The 16551-nt window shown below is 32.2% G+C and overlaps 3 protein-coding genes and 1 non-coding gene across 4 annotated transcripts; 3 read left to right on the top strand and 1 right to left on the bottom strand.

Annotated features, from left to right (window-relative positions):
* Positions 1–3008: 3008 nt before the first annotated feature.
* LOC144543698 (expansin-B7-like) lies at positions 3009–5044 on the bottom strand. The gene is made up of 4 exons (XM_078292059.1): positions 4755–5044; positions 4279–4388; positions 3780–3973; positions 3009–3576 (listed from the first exon to the last, which is right to left on the bottom strand). Exons 1-4 carry the CDS (start codon positions 4918–4920, stop codon positions 3243–3245), a joined length of 804 nt encoding a protein of 267 aa, XP_078148185.1. The 5' UTR covers positions 4921–5044; the 3' UTR covers positions 3009–3242.
* A 2132-nt stretch (positions 5045–7176) lies between these two features.
* LOC144543992 (U2 spliceosomal RNA) lies at positions 7177–7373 on the top strand. Its single transcript, XR_013508126.1, has one exon. It is a non-coding gene; the product is annotated as a U2 spliceosomal RNA (small nuclear RNA).
* A 2262-nt stretch (positions 7374–9635) lies between these two features.
* On the top strand, positions 9636–10521 carry LOC144543778 (expansin-B7-like). Its single transcript, XM_078292171.1, has 2 exons — positions 9636–9860; positions 9996–10521. Exons 1-2 carry the CDS (start codon positions 9643–9645, stop codon positions 10321–10323), a joined length of 546 nt encoding a protein of 181 aa, XP_078148297.1. The 5' UTR covers positions 9636–9642; the 3' UTR covers positions 10324–10521.
* A 1271-nt stretch (positions 10522–11792) lies between these two features.
* LOC144543916 (BTB/POZ and MATH domain-containing protein 2-like) lies at positions 11793–12824 on the top strand. Its single transcript, XM_078292368.1, has one exon. It carries the CDS (start codon positions 11793–11795, stop codon positions 12822–12824), a length of 1032 nt encoding a protein of 343 aa, XP_078148494.1.
* Positions 12825–16551: the final 3727 nt, after the last annotated feature.

Genomic DNA, 16551 nt, shown 5'->3' with positions numbered 1-16551 from the left:
ATAATATTTTATGAGCATATAGAAAAAATAACATAGATCACATCTAACAGTTTTATTTTGATATTTATAATTTAAATTTTGAGTTATTGAAGTTTTTAGAAATTGAGGCATGATGGAGGCATTTGAACCCTCATTTCTTTTTGCTGCTTGAGTTACTGAATTAAATCAAAATTTTATAAATTTTACATGTAAACATATTACTCGTAAATAGATTGACTTAATAGTTTGAATTTGTCCTTTAAAGTTAATCCAAAATGTTTGAAGTTAAGAAAAATAGAAAGTCTAAAAGCACTCTAGTTCTACTCTTTTAGGTCATGTTTGGTTGTGGATTAAGGAGTGGATTAAACTCCTTACTCGACACTTCATCCACCAAATAAGGAGTAACATTGATGGAGTAAGTGGGAGTAAGATTTGAATTAATCCGGTTTAGCTTACTCCACCTAGAGAGGTGGTTTAGCTTACTCCACCAAATATGATTAACTTACTCCACCTTAACTTGGAGTAAGCAATTTACTCCGGATTAAAGTTACTCCACAACCAAACATGACCTTAAGGCTTAATCATTAATTGATAATGATTAGAACTTTCAAAGCAATAGTATAACTTATTAGTAATAATAAAAAAAGTTCATCTTATCAAGATATAAAAAAAAGGAAGCGTTTAATTGTCCACAGCTAGTTGTCCACAGAAAAACTGTCATTTAACTTGCATGAATATTGTAAAACTCTTCATTCATTCTGTATATTTACATAATATATCACATAAAATACGATCAACTAGCTGGTATTCAAAGTGGTCCCAAGATTGTTAGTAACAGTTTGCAACTTGCACAACATGACAAAAAAATGTACTTTCAGAGGGACCACTTGTTGTACTTATGGAAATTAATTGTTTCATGTTGAACTACATCCAAATCCATGTTCTCACTCCAGTCAAATTCTCTAATACCCACATCATCACTGATTGCCTCACTTTCTCGAAATAAGTTTTCACACAAACGATATAGATTCACCTCATTGAATGCACCACCATTATCTAGAATGCATAATTCCTCTCCAAAATCCTCATTTAAATCGATGTCCATCCTAATATTAAAAAAAATGCACAATATTGATAAGTTGAACATATAACATATCACTGATGCAAAGTATTCATAACTATTATACCTAATACATATGTACATATAGTCAAGTACTGAGAACAATATCTACAATTATTAATATCTCATATATATATATGTAGAAACAACATGAACAATAGATATCAAATTAGAAAAGTATTAATATATATAATACCAAAATGTGAATAACTAATATATATACAAGTATTAACTTCCATGATATGTAATATACACAATTATTAACTAGTATTTACAACTACTAAAACAAAATAATTTACAACAGAAACATATGAAAATATTACCTGGAAAAAAAATCACGAAATATTAATTTAATCTCTGACCTGCAGAACAAAGTGTTAACATGTCATGAGCGTAGTTTCCGCTTTTATATACCAACTGGTATAGTACCAAGAATTTATAATCCTTGGCTAGTTCTTATGGATACAAGTAAACTTATTGTTTGACTTGGGAGTCGGATATATACACTATATATGATCATATTTGATAGTGGATCAAAGTGGAGTGATGAATATACCTATTATATATTTTTATGAGAATGGTGATAAGAGATACTAGTATAGTGGAGAATGTACAATTAGTGTCGCTTTAAAAAGCCGACACTAATACTTTAGTATCGGTCGTTTACAAAAAGCCAACACTAATAATATTAGTGTCGGTTGTTTATAAATAGCCGACACTAATAGTTAAGTATTAGTGTCAGTTGTTTATAAATAGGCGACACTAATGTATTAGTGTCGGTTGTTTATAAATAGGCGACACTAATAGTTAAGTATTAGTGTCGGTTGTTTATAAATAGGCGATACTAATGTATTAGTGTCGGTTATTTATAAATAGCCGACACTAAAGCTGAAAAAATTTCATTTTAAGTCTCGCGCACCTCTTTCACAACACATGCCTAGGGTTTAAAACACAGCCTCCTTTCTCCCTCCGCACATCTCTCCCGCTCGGAAAAACCTAGCTGCCCCTCTCTCTTGAGCGTTCACTTCACTTCACGCTTCTCTCCGATCTGATCTTCTCAAACCTAGCCGCTTCTTCTAGGCGAATACTAGAAGATGACGCTGTTTCATTTCGTCAAATGTGCTCTCTCGCTACACCACCTCTCTCTCGCGACAATGCCTTTTCTTGCATAATCCATCTATAAGAGTGTTAAAGGTCACAACATCAGGTTCATACCCTTTACACATCATGTCATGTAAAAAATCCACTGTCAATTTCACCATTCTTGTATAATCGATCTATAAGAATGTTATAGGTTACGACATCAGGCTGATGCCCTTTAGAAATCATGTCATGTAGATAATCCATTGCCTTCTCAATTTCAACTTTCTTGCACGGCCCATTTATAAGAATAACGATAAATGAGCAATTTGGATAATATTTTATTTAGTGAGTGTTATTTGTAAATTATGATGAATTATTTGATATTTTTTTGTTTTATATATAGTTCAGCAAAAATATATGAGAATCTCAGAACAAAAATTTTCATTTTTGAAATTTTCTATGATTTATAGTGAATTTAAAAAAAAAAAATTAAAAAAAAAAAGCATTAATGTAGACTATTTATTAAAAAGCCGACACTAATAAGTATTAGTGTCGGCTATTTAATAAATAGCCGACACTAATACTTATTAGTGTCGGCTATTTACGAAGTATTAGTATCAGTCCGATTAGTGTCGCCTAATGTCCGACACTAATACCCATAAATAGCCGACACTAATTCCAAGTTCTCCACGAGTACTCTTATTAATTTCTACACTTTATTCCTTAACATAGAGAATTGTACAAAAAAAAAACGAAATTGTAGACTGTACATACCCAAAAAAAATGAAGTTCCATCTTGAATAAAATAAAAATTGTTTGCTAAATATTTCAAACGATGTTTAAATAAATTCCTCTTATTATTTATATTATGGAGAAGATGCCAATCTGAACAATTACAACATTGCTCCAATAACAAAAAATAAATAAAAATAAAACAAAGAATCACATATATATTAAACATCAAAACAACAAATATTTGGGTTTCACATAGTGCACCATAGCTAGAAAGAGCGATGCATACTCATCAAAAAGATCACTGCCATCTAAGAATGGGCTAACTTTAAAGCGCAGCCTGGAAGTTTACTTTAGCGTCATACTTAGTGTTGGCCTTCCAGTCAGCTGGAATAGCATCGTTTGCCACTATGGATTTCCCAGAAAGGGTTGTAATCTTAACGGAGATGGGTCCCTTAATAGGGTGGGCAGAATCGAGTCTCCAGATTTTACCCCACGACTGCTTCAATGGGGTCCATGTAGAAGAACCCGCTTCCTTGATTTCGAGGTTAGAGAGATCGCCTTCACCATTTTGGTATTCGGTCAACAAAGCAAGGTAGTTTGGGTTTGAGCCTTGCTCAACGTGGAAGTTAATGTTACGGCCCTTGTAGTCACAAGGAACCCTACATTTAAATCAAAATCATGTTATGTATAATTAATTAAACAATGTACACTTTGATAATGGATTTTTGTAAGGATTGACTATCAGGAAAAGTTAATCTATTGTCAGCATCATTGTAATTTTATGGAACGATCGATTCAGCTATACAAAGTCAACTGGAAGCTGTAAAATCACATCTGATAGATAAAAATGAATAGGGCTTACCTCTTAAACAGAACAGCGAGTTTCCCAGCCTTGTGAAGATCGAGTTCTTTACCAGGCAGAGCCAGTGAGCCAAATGCAATGCCGGACATGTCGAAGTGATATGTTGCATCAGCACAGCCACCATACAAACATTCATCAGTGATTGTAATGAGTTTTGGTTGGCCAGAGCAAAGTGGATGGCTAGTGCATTTCATCTGAAACGTTCAAAGATATCATTAATTTTATCGGTTGGAGTTTTGAAACGGTAAATAAAAGTTTCATGCATCATTGTCATACAAAAAAATCATAATGTCATTTACATACGGAAAATATGATGCTAGTGAGGTACATGCATGTATATAAACATTGGATATTGTGGTGATTTCTTTTAAAATTCTTAAAATATGGTATCTTTAAATATCATTTCCCCTTCTTTAGATGGGATCAATAGAATTACAAAACATATTTATAAACACTATGGTACAATTTTATTCCAAATTCTCCAAAGAGTTCAACTAACCAAGTAGCAAGAACCGCAACCCTTGCCTTCTTTCCATAGGGCTTTGCTGCCGCATGAAGTCAAGGAATTGAAAGGGGGAAGGTTTATATTCTTGAACCCGCATTTACCACCTGCATGTGTATGATAGAATAATGAACGACCACTTAAATCATTTTGCAAATTTATCAGAGATTACTTTATGAATTACGTCTTACCCCTTGGAATGTCAAATATATTATTCACAATAAATTACTTTTTTATCATATACTGGCACCACAACAAGTTTTTTCTTTTAGTTGGTTGTTTAAATTAATGAAGAGTGCGCGCAAATGAATATTGTAGGGTTGTAGATATGTATTTAGTTCTTACGTATGTTTGGACCTTTGTATTCTTAAACCTTAATTCTGATACTGATAATTTGAATTAATAGATTATTAAAAAAGTACATCCTTTGTTTTTATATTGTGTGTGAAAACAAAAGGGAAGCATTTTGTTACCATTGTCAGGAGGCCCAGAAGCAGTGGGGGACCCATAAAATGTGGAACTCCCAGAAAGCCATCCATCGGTGGAATTGGCAGCAGCCGTAGGAGCAGCGCCCTTAGCAACACAAACACCCAAAAGGGAGGCAATGACAATAAGAGTAATGGAAAAAGTGGAAGTCATTATATTCAATCAATCAAACAAGAAGAAAAAGTGGCAAATGAAAGAAAGATGATTTTGCTTGCAACAATGCGGATGTTATTTATAGGCCAACTGTTCTCTTCAACTATGCGTGTGTTATTTTATCTGATTGGGTGTCATAAGAAAGCTTTTAGATGCCAGTGAGTTGGCTATAATATTTACCATTGGTTTTGGCCAAAACTCTATATAAGATTTGCTTAATTTAGCGAAACAACTTATTCTTTAACTAATTATGTAAAGGTTATTCATGCTAGCAGCTTTTTTTTTTCTTTTTTTTTTTGAGAAAATTAAGGGTTATGCCATCATTTGATTATATTCATATTTACAGTTGTCAAGAAAGCTGTACTTATAGCCTCACGTGTTCTTATTGTCTATATACTGCTAGACGGGAAATTCCATATTTATGTTGTTAATGCATTGCTAGTTATAGTTGCAAAGTGGGCATGCATGGCGATACTTCAATATGAGAATCAAGGTTTTTTGCAATCAGAGACCTACCAGTTAATCTATTGAACACAATCACTTCCTACACTCGATCGAGGATTTGTACAATCGATCATTTAATCTATTCATGAACTGTGGATTTTGTTGCCATTGTGGTTAGGAGAAGGTTGTAGCTAAGTAGGAAAGGTGTTGTTTGACCCAATTTTCGTACTTATATTAGTGTGCAATTAAAAGTTAAATCTGTGTGATAATATTTTAGTTCTTAATTATCTTATTATTGCTATATTGAAGAATCAAATCCTGAATGTATCTAGAACCTCCCACTAACCATTATTTGTTGAGAGTAAACACTTTTATAATATACCCCTAAGAAATGTGAACTACACAAATTAATTTGGGCTTAAGGTACATAGAACCGTGAAGAAGGCTTATATGTTTATCTAAGACGGCCTTTAAGGAATCAAAACACCTCTTTTATTTGAAAAGATCGTAATTCTATTTGGAAATCTTGAGAATGGTATAAAGAATTGTTTAGAAGTTGTTCTCATTGCGTGGTCTAAAAAAATGGTTGTTCTCATTGCGTGGTATTAAAAATGTTTAGGAGTTGTTCTCATTGCGTGGTCTAGAAAAATGGTTGATATATAGTCTTAAATCTTTTACAATGAACCCTAAAAAGAAAAAAAAAACCTTTGGCTGATGTTTTCCAATCCAATATTATACTCAATGAGGTCTGGCACACCAACAAATTTATTTTTGACAAAAAGATGGGAGTCAAGCCCCAATTAATTTTCATTCATAATTATTGTAATTTCAGTATGATCATACATGGTAGTGATAAGATGAGATTCACTCATAATGTTTTGAACACTAAAAAAAAATGATGTGTGCAACTGCACGGAAAATAGTTATCTCAGACGAATGTGCATGCTCTTAATTAGCATTCACTTTCTTACTTTCGACGGGAGTTATTATTATTCACATGAACTCGTGAAGTCTTCGGGATTAGTTTTAGTCCTTGGAATTGATTTTAGCATGGTTTAAGATAATTTGTTTGAATTCCCAAGGTTTATCACCATCGACTGGAATATCCACGCTGTTTTGAAATTTTTTGAGAAAAAATGTGAGTCGAGCCAACATTTGATTTCATTAATAATGATATAGTTACAAGAGTTTTGTAACCGGTATGAAGAAAATGAAAAATGCTCAAACAATTGAACATGGAAAAAAGAAATACCAGTAAAGTAGAGAGAAAAAAATTATGAAACTAATTGGCGTGAAAAATAAAAACTTATGTAATTTATTTTGGCTATATGTCTCCAGCACGGTTGTGCTCTTCCTTTCTTCTGTCAGTTTACCAGTATCAAAATATTTATCCAATGCCTACTGCTTCACGCTCTGATCCTGTACAAGAATCGGTACCAGTATCGGTACCAGGATCGGTACCTGTACCAGTAGGTGCAGCTTCTGCCTCTCCATTTACCAGGCGTCCATTCTGGTACCTGCCAGTAAAAGCACATCTACAAGCGATTAAATGTTAAAAGAAAAAAATTCACAAACAGATGTAGAGAAATTCTACTTCAGAAATTTCTATATTACTTGTTTCAAATCAAGCCCATTTTTGGGCCCAGTCCGTTAGCTCAGGGTTAACCCAGTCCATCACTAGCTGTTAAACCGGTTCGTTCCCTTAGAAAAGATGCAACACCATAGCGCAAAATTAGTCCCACAATAGAAGTGTAAGCCACACAACCTCATCAGACCGCCTATTAAAGCGAGCGCCCGGCATCATTTCAACTCGTACCTTTCTCGGCCTTTTGGCTAAGATCAAGTGTAGTATCTGTTCTTATCAGTTTAATATCTGATATGTGGTCCATGTGCTCACAACGATATTAAATTTATTTTTTGTGGGGAAGGGCCCACCACAGTAGCTTGCTACTGGGGCTCTTACGCGTCGCCCATGCGCTGCACTATTGCACGGGCCTGGCGTACCCCAACCAAAATTAAATGTAAAATTTTTTTCTTCTGAGAGGTTTATATTCAGATAATCAGATGGAATTGCTCCTGTTATTTGTACGGTTGAGCAGAGACAGCAGAGGTAATCTTTTACTACAATTTCTGATATTGTTTTAGGTCTCTATTGTAATGTTAACTATGCATGTTTCTGTGTAATGAGTCATTTGTGGTATAATATAATGGGTCAACAGAATTTGCTACAAGTTTTGTACAGAGTCCTGTAAACAATGATCTAATTTTCTTTCTCATGCGTGCTAGTAGATTCAGGCATCACATGTATGCAAATCAAACATTACATTGATAAAATAAAGATGATATATTTGGGTAACATTGAAAATCTGTTAATGCTTCGTTTGCGCTTATTTTTTCAGTTTCTGATTTATTTCTTCTTTCGCCAAACTAGGAAAAAAAAGCTCATTTTAAACAGGAAACAAAAATTCAAGTATCTAAAAATAAAATTTACAACCATCTCAACTTATACTTTCCACCAAGAAATTCATACTAACAAAAAAAATATTCTGACAAAATAATATTTGGAATAAAAGAAATATGTATAATAAAGACAATTGTCAAATATGATGTTTTAAATTGAACAGTTCTTCTTATTGAAGAAAATGCGATAAACAACTCAATAAAATACATTATTTCTCTACTTCTTTTACAGGCACAAAATTCAAATAGATAGAAATATTTGAAAATGATAAAGAAAAAAGAAAAAAAATGGAATTTCTCCAAAAAAGAAAAGAAAAAAGAAATAGAGAAAAGAAAGGGAACGCATCTTCCCTCCTTGTGCGGCTAGATCTCTTATTTAATTTGCTTTTCTTTTCGATATTATTTTCTGTTTTTCGGTTTTCTTTTCTCTCTTTACATAATGAATTTGAGAGAGAGACGTGATTTTTATAAATGGAGTTAATTACAAGGCATAACGGCCATGTAGACACATGCCACGCTTTTTTTTGTTTTTAAGTTTGCATTTTTTATGCTAATCCTATAATATATTTAATTTTATAAATAAATGAAGAAAAAAAATGTATTTCATAAATATTTTTTAAAATTATTCAGAAATATTGTTAAATTTGTTGGGTGATACAAAAAAAATCCTATACAGCAACAATTAAAAATCATGCTGGAAACTTTGGAAGTTGAGAAGTATAAAATACTCACTAGTGTTGTAAGCAATGGTAGGCGGTTGTCGGACAGATAGAGTACCGTTAAGCGATTAATTGAATAATTGGCTGAATAGTCAAAAAAATCCATGTCGATTTGGTCACGCCAATGACTAATCAGCCGATTAATCGACTTAAACGAACGGTTTTTACCACACTACATACTCACAACACGATTAAAACAGAAGAATGAGTTCATAAACACAACAGTGAAGATTTAAGCACCATGTCTTATGGAGCTGAAATTTTTATTTATACCATCTTAAAAAAAATCAAATAATTATGATTTTGAGAAATTTAATTTGTAATACGGCAAATTGGGTGACGGTTTGAAATTGCGGACACTTTTTTTTTCAACACTGCAATTTTGACTACCGGCTAAAATTGAATGAAATATAGATCCTTTATGCTGTTAAAAAAAGTTGGCGTGCTAAAGACGTTATTTTTTTTGGCCCGCTACATAAAAGTTGTACACATTAAAAGCTAAAGATCAGCGTTACGTGATATGTTATTTTCGATTGCAAAGAAACTAGTTACTTTGTTGCGGCTCCGCCGCAATTACTTTTTTGGTTTTTGTTTTGATGTTAATTCGTCGGTGTTATAGATATCTTCCCATACTTTTGTATCTGAGGTGCTTCACTTAATTTCCTTTGTAGTCGGTGTTGTAGAATCTTTTCCATTCATTTGTTATACATGGAGAAGTCCATAGACCGGTTGTCCCTCAACTTCATGTAATTTTAGGATATTGTTGGATATTTCAACAAAAGTCAGTATATAACATTCTAAACATTGGGTTATGCAATTAGAAGTTGATTTTTACAGTCTCAAGATTGTAAAGTTAAATGTATTGTAAACAAATCTAGACTCTACAATGAATTAATACATTTATACGAAAGAATATATATATTTTTTTTTTTTGCAATAAACATATTTCAAACAAAACCAAATATATCTACTGTAGCGTAAAGCTGACCCGGGAACTCAGTAAGATTCCGGCTCTCAATGTTTCATGAGATATATTTCTATACTCTAGAAGTAAAGCAATGATTAAATTTCTAATCCAAAAGTTCATCCTATAAATTTCATGAGATATATTCGAATGTTTCAGGTGAAATGTACCAGCCATCCTCTATGCTCTGGACAAACAAAATTGATTACCATCACCGACGAGTGCTTGTACGGTGGCTGTGCTGATGCAACTTATCACTTTGACATGGCCGGCATTGCATTCGGTTCTTTAGCTTTGCCTCGTAAAGAACTTGCTCTTCACTCAGCTGGAAAACTTGCTGTTCAGTTTAAAAGGTGAGCAAATTTCAATTCAAACTTTTAACCTTTCGTTTTAGACTTGGTCAGAAGGGTCATTTGATCAAAGTTTGATTGAAATATTAACTATTGTTTAGTTAACTAGATACGATATGAATTTGGTCTTATATATAGGGTTCCTTGTGACTACAAAGGCCGTAATGTTGCATTCCACATCGAGAAAGGATCCAACCCGATGTACTTGGCTTTCTTAATCGAGTACCAAAATGGCGACGGCGACCTCTCTAATGTTGAATTGAAGGAAGGGTCTTCTACGGCATGGACCCCGGTGAAGCAATCATGGGGTAAAATTTGGAGACTCGACTCTTCCCACCCTCTGCAAGGACCCTTTTCGATCCGCCTAACCACCCTTTCTGGTAAAACTTTGGTGGTGAATAACGCTATCCCGGCTGTATGGCAACCCAATACCCTGTATGAATCTAATGTGAATTTTGGAATCTGAGTAAAAAAGTATATACTTCTCTTCGGGAGAGAGTAGCTGGACTATTTAAGAGGGTGATATCTTAATGTATCTTTATGCTATATATCTATATAGCATGTCTATGTATTTCTACTTGCCTTGTATGATGTGAAACCCGAATATTTGACATGGGTTTTTTTCCAATGATGAGTTCCTTTATATATATCTATTTGCCTTCTATATATATATGTACGTACTTTAAATTTTTAGATTCCTCAAATCTTAACTTACTCATCTATAAAATTTCCATTGTTATGAAATAAAATACAAAAACGAATGATAGAAACTGGTGACACAATGGGCCTCTTGAATGTTAAATGAAGTTTCAAGAATACTCCCCCTCTTGTAATGTTAAACTAATAGTATAGATATATTGGACAATGGGCCCCGGAGGCCCATTTACAGCCCAGTTCTGAGCTGACAAAAACAAGTTATTTGAGCATTTACATTGATAATTTCATTTTAATTTTAATTTTTAGGTAGTAATTTTATGTGTAATTTAAAGATGTATGCTCTTAGGTCACACAGGGTAATATTTTGGATAGATGTCACGTCGCTCCATCCAGAGCTTTTAAGTTAATATATCCTTCACTTAAATAAAAACAAAAGAGCGTTTCTAAATATCTATCTTAAAAGGTTTTTAAAAACTATATTCGAAATTCTACAGACATAGTTTTTTACGATGTTATTATATAAGAGACATTTGGATGATGTTTTAAATAAAGAAGAGATAGAAACGTTTACTGTTCCTCTGTATCTAAAATGTTAATTTACCTAAAATATCGCAGTATTCTATATACATAAAGGAAGCCGGTTTTTTTATCCATAGCATTTAAAAGATATAAATTTTAATTTATGGTATCAAATAAACAAAATCTCCAAATATCTCTAAAGCAAACATTACTTGGGAAAATTAAAATAACTTGGTGAATACTATCAATGATACCATTTTTACCTCAGTACAAAAAAAAAAAAAAAAAACTGTTTTTGACAGCAAAGAATTCGGGGCTAAATAGCAGTCTAAAATTTTAGGTTCATCGATCTTGGAATCTGAAAGCAAATAACCTTAATTGGTTCTTGTCATCTTGAACGTTGCCAAATGAATTAATATAGGAAGTTTTAAAGTTACAATCCACTAAATAATTATATTAGTTGCATTGTACTTGAAGTTAATTAATGCAATATATTATTAAATTCGCATAGAGAATCCGAGGAGATTATACTAGTTGCATTTTACTTGAAGTAAATTCAATGTATTACCAAATTCACATATGGAATATGAGGAGATTATATTAGTTGCATTGTACTTAATGCATTTTGCTTAGGGAAGACTAAATGTTACATTTTGCTTATATAAGCATTGCAGAAATTTGTGATATTGTGTAACATTCTCTTGTACTTTTATAGTTTTATGCTTCTGAAATCTCACTAATTTTTTTTGTTTTGGAGTCATGGATTCTTTCAGCATAGTGGCAGCTACAGGAGTCTACCACTTCAAAATCAACCGCTCAGAAACTAAAGACATGGACATTGGTGAGAAAATTACCTCCCCAAATTTCCGAGTGGGTCAACATGATTGGGCTATTGCTTGCTACCCTCAAGGCAATAAGAAGGATAATAGCGAATATGTGTCTGTTTTTCTACGCCTGCGAAGAAAATTTGTCGATGTTAGAGCAACATTTGAATTTGCTATATTGGACAAGGATGGAAATGTTTCGCCAACCACTTTGGGAGAGGCATCGCACACATATACATCACATAAAGAATCCTGGGGTTTTCCTCGCTTTTTGAAAAGGATCAAATTGGAGGAAACATACATCAAAGATTGTATTTTTGTAATCTGTGTTAAAGTTACTATAAAAGATGAATCGTGTACAGGAGCAAGTTGGAATGCTCATTCCATGTGCTTTCGGCATGAACGCATTCAAAAGTTTCGAGAGGAAACTAAAGGGACTGATGTCACTTTTGATGTCAATGGTAAGAATTTCGTTGCGCATAGACTAATCCTGGCAGCTCATTCACCAGTATTTGAAGCAGCATTCTTTGGTTCGATGGCAGAATCTAATATGGACTGCAATATAATGATAACTGAGATTATGCCTTCGGTTTTCAAGGCAATGCTTGATTTTATGTACAATGGTGTGTTATCCGTTAACGAGAAACTAGTTGACTGTGAAGAGCCAATGTCGTCTACTGTCTTCCTTCAACATTTGTTCGCGGCAGCAGACCGTTATGCGGTGGAGAATCTAAAAGCTACATGCAAGTATGAATTAGTTCAGTGTATCTCTTTGGACACTGTTCTTTCTATCCTACAATTAGCTGAAAATCACAACTGTAGTGACCTCAAGAAAAAATGTCTCGAGTTCATTGTTCATAAAGATAATTTTGTTTCATTAGCGTTATCTGAGAGATTTATTAATCTGATGCAAAATTATCCCTCTCTCTTGGCTGAGCTTAAAGACTTGGCAGAAAATGAGATTTAGTATAAATTTTAAATTAGGGGAAGAAATATATTTGAAGGGTTTTATTATGAAATATTGATGTCAGATAATGATCATAAATATACATATGTAAGAGATTTTATCATCTTAATTTTTTTTATCGTTTTCATTGATTCCTTCCTTCTTGATGAATGCTTGTAGTTTTGTTAAATTGGCAACTATGGTTTAATTGATTAATTAGTCAGTTGTTACTGTAACGAGTTTTCTTGTGCCTTTTTTTGGAAAAGAATTTTGTAGTTCATCGGGAACAAAAATAAATAGTCATTCAAAGAACATGAAATTATTAATGCACTTTGAAACTAGATCATTTGGAAAAATAAATGATGCATCAGATCACAATTGTGTTGAATACCACATCTTTATAACGAAAGTTACCAAATCTAATAAAGATTCATCCAAAATTGAAATTACCAAACGCAGTTTAAAATCTAATAAAATTCAATTCACAATTGTGTTGAATTCCACTCAATTCATCTATTCTGGTCCAGTCGAACAGGCCCAAATGTGACTCCAAAAGCATGAGAAGAACACATCAAGGTATGTACTTGTAACAATAATTGTTCATGAGCACGACTCCTGTTTCTTACTCAAAAAAAACAATAATTGTTCATGTCTTTCTGTTTAATAAAACAATAAATGACTCAAAATGTAAAATGCTTGAAATCTAACTAGTTTTCAGATTAAGGAAATATAAAGTAATCAGCATTCTTGAGGACCAATCCTTGTTCCTACATGCTATTAGAAATTTGAGATTTTTGCTACCCTATTTCTTCTCTGAGTCCAACTGAAGTCATGGTCCCTTTAATTTAAAGTCGGTACCAGTACCAGTGTATTATGAGCTCTGGTACACCCTTTTATAAATTCCAGGGGTCCATTTCTAAGATGTTGGAAATTTAAAGGCATGTTATGTAAAGATTTTAATGAATGGTAAACTGCCCTTGTCAGAAGGGCTTAAATGCCAAAAAAAAATTTGAACTGTTAGAGGCTCGGCTGGGCTCTTATAAAATTTGGAGAATTTAAAGAATTTTAAACGGGCCCATGGTTTATTGACCTCAAAGACTTGGGTGATTATAACAATGGGGAAGTGTTATATATGTTCGGACTTTAAATTTTTGATTCCTCAAATCGTAACTTACTTTTCTATAAAGTTCCCATTGTTATGAAATAAAATAGAAAAAAGAATGATAGCAACTCATGACACTAACAATTTCCAACCCGAGTTACTAGAGTCTAGAGTACTCCCCTCCTGTAATGTTAAACGAATAGAATAGATCTACTGGACAATTGAAGCCTGGGAGGCCCATTTACAGCCCAATTCTGAGCTAACTAAAAAAAATATATATATTAGAACATTTACATTTGGTAATTTTAGTTTAATTTTAAAATTTTCTAACGTAGTGGGAGAACTTATGTGGGATCTTTCAGTGAGAAAGAGAATATAGGAATTAAACTAAAATAGCTGTCAAACATGCATGATTTAAATTTAATGCGCAATGTTGTGAGATTTTTTAATTACAGAATTGTGTTGGAAATTTTTCCAATAAAATTGTTCCTTTTGCACTTAAACATCTCTTCTATTCCAAATGATTGAATAAATAATTTCATATGTGGGGTTTCAGAATTGAAATAAATCCTTTTCGACGAGTAAAATATATCAAATCATCTATTTAATTACCTTATTTTTCTGGCGAACACATTTGAAACAGTGCTAAAAAGAAACTCAAATTTGTAAGCATTGTTATTTTCTATTCTATCTTGACGAACAGATGTGGCTTTTTGTCAATTTATATCCCTAAACAATAGAAAAGGTAAAATTATCCGGAGTTCATAATTCGTAATTGGAACAATTTTTGTCTTATCTATCAAAAACTTCTAAATATCTAATTCCCCAATCAAAACTTGAAAATTGCATATTTCCTCACTAAAAAACAAATAACTTGTTTTCATTTTTCTTTTCTTTAATCTAATTTTAAACTTTTATTTGATTAATTAAAATAACTCAAGTTTTAAAGATTAATATTTAAAAGTTTTATTTAATTTCAAATTTTTAAATAAATAATCCTTTTTTTTCATCAATACAAATTCAATAGCTAAACTTACACATTAGCATTTAACATTTGATCGATTAGAATACAAAAGAATATTGATTGTAGTTGGACAATTAAAATGTGTTCCCTTGAAGAGAATGATAAATTAGTAATTTTATCTTAAAGAAAGAAAAATAAGTTCAAATAAAAGTTTAAAATTAGATTAAGTGAAAATGAGAAAGATTATGTTTTTAGTGGGTAAATAAGTATTTTTTTTTATAGTTTCAATGGAGAAATTGGATATGTAGAAGTTTTTAATGGGTACAACAATTACTCTAATTAAAACGAGAAATGAGAAATTTAAATGTTTTGATAGAAAAATAGACAACTTAGAATATTTTAATGGATATACTAATAATTCTCTGGCATGTTCAACAAGCACGAGAGGATTAAATTTTAATCCATACTAAGGAGCTCGTATTCAATAGAACAAATTAAGAAAAGAAGCTCATTTAAGATGATAAAAAAAAAAGTCTTAAAGAGATTTAATCCAAGAAAATTGTGCCTTAAGAATTCAGATAAGAGAGATTTAAAATTAAGAATTCAAAAAATGAGTCCTAGCTAGATATTGTTCGGATATATTAAACATCTAAAAAGTCTAAAAGAGACGTAAGAAGTTCTTAAAAAATAATTGCCGAACAGAAACTAGAGAGTTAGAACAGTTTTATTACGGTTTTTGGACCGAAGTGCAAAATTAATCGAAACCTAGTTATTTATTTTGTAGGTCCCCTGACAGTTTTAATTACTTTATAGGCTAAATCTAGGCTAACGAAAATTGGTTCTTTAAATGACTCATAGACTCGTTTGTCAAATTCTCGATCTTTGAAAAGAGTTTGGAAGTGTGCCATCTAGGGGCAAAAATGCATGGTATGGATAATATCTGATTCGTATTTGATATGTATTTGAAAACTTAGATGTAGATGTATGATATCCGAATATCCATCGTACGATCGATACTGATATAGTTTTACGTTACATTTATCTGTATCTGAATAGTAGATATATACCATATATTTTAAAAAAATATTCATGTACCCCAAGCCATTATACCCCATTTAGTCCCCAAACTAGTTCAACTGAAATTTTTCTAATATTGGATAACAAATAACTGCCAATAATTTTCAGTTTTGATTGCTGAATAACGATTTAACTAGTTTTCTATTATAGTTAAAAGTATCAAAAGTGTCGGCTGTAAAAAATTAAAAAAAAAATTAACTTATATTTGAGATATAATGTTTCAAGAGTGAGTCTATGGTACTATGCATATTACGATTTGGCACCGTGCTACGGCTCTATATTCGAGTTTTCAAATCCTAACGGTCAATCCGAACCGTTCATCTTGTTCTCCATATTAATATGTGTTTGGAGACCAAATTTTACATTTTTTGAAATTTTTTTACTATTTTTTTAAATTTATTGAAAATCACTGTTTTTGGATGGTCCAGAATTTTCAGATCAAGTGATTTTCTAAATATCTAAAAAAATAGTAAAAAAATTTTAAAAAATGTAAAATTTGGTCTCCAAACACATATTAATATGGAGAACAAGATGAACAATTCGGATCGACCGTTAGGACTTGAAAACTCGAATATAGAGCCGTAGCACGGTGCCAAATCGTAATA

The sequence above is a fragment of the Carex rostrata genome, chromosome 25, assembly GCF_964058835.1.
Source record: "Carex rostrata chromosome 25, lpCarRost1.2, whole genome shotgun sequence".
NCBI classification, from domain to species: Eukaryota; Viridiplantae; Streptophyta; class Magnoliopsida; order Poales; family Cyperaceae; genus Carex; species Carex rostrata.
The sequence above is the reverse complement of the archived record's forward strand: the minus strand, read 5'-3'. Positions and strand labels throughout refer to the sequence as shown.

What these genes read in the sequence shown, in the direction of transcription:
- LOC144543698 (XM_078292059.1), bottom strand. Translation starts at nt 4,920, where the DNA reads ATGACTTCCACTTTTTCCATTACTCTTATTGTCATTGCCTCCCTTTTG. An exon ending in TTCTGGGCCTCCTGACAATG is followed by an intron (nt 4,389 to 4,754) that starts GTAACAAAATGC and finishes ATACACATGCAG; the next exon opens with GTGGTAAATGCGGGTTCAAG. An exon ending in GTTGCGGTTCTTGCTACTTG is followed by an intron (nt 3,974 to 4,278) that starts GTTAGTTGAACT and finishes TGAACGTTTCAG; the next exon opens with ATGAAATGCACTAGCCATCC.
- LOC144543778 (XM_078292171.1), top strand. Translation starts at nt 9,643, where the DNA reads ATGAGATATATTCGAATGTTTCAGGTGAAATGTACCAGCCATCCTCTA. An exon ending in CTTGCTGTTCAGTTTAAAAG is followed by an intron (nt 9,861 to 9,995) that starts GTGAGCAAATTT and finishes TCTTATATATAG; the next exon opens with GGTTCCTTGTGACTACAAAG.
- LOC144543916 (XM_078292368.1), top strand. Translation starts at nt 11,793, where the DNA reads ATGGATTCTTTCAGCATAGTGGCAGCTACAGGAGTCTACCACTTCAAA.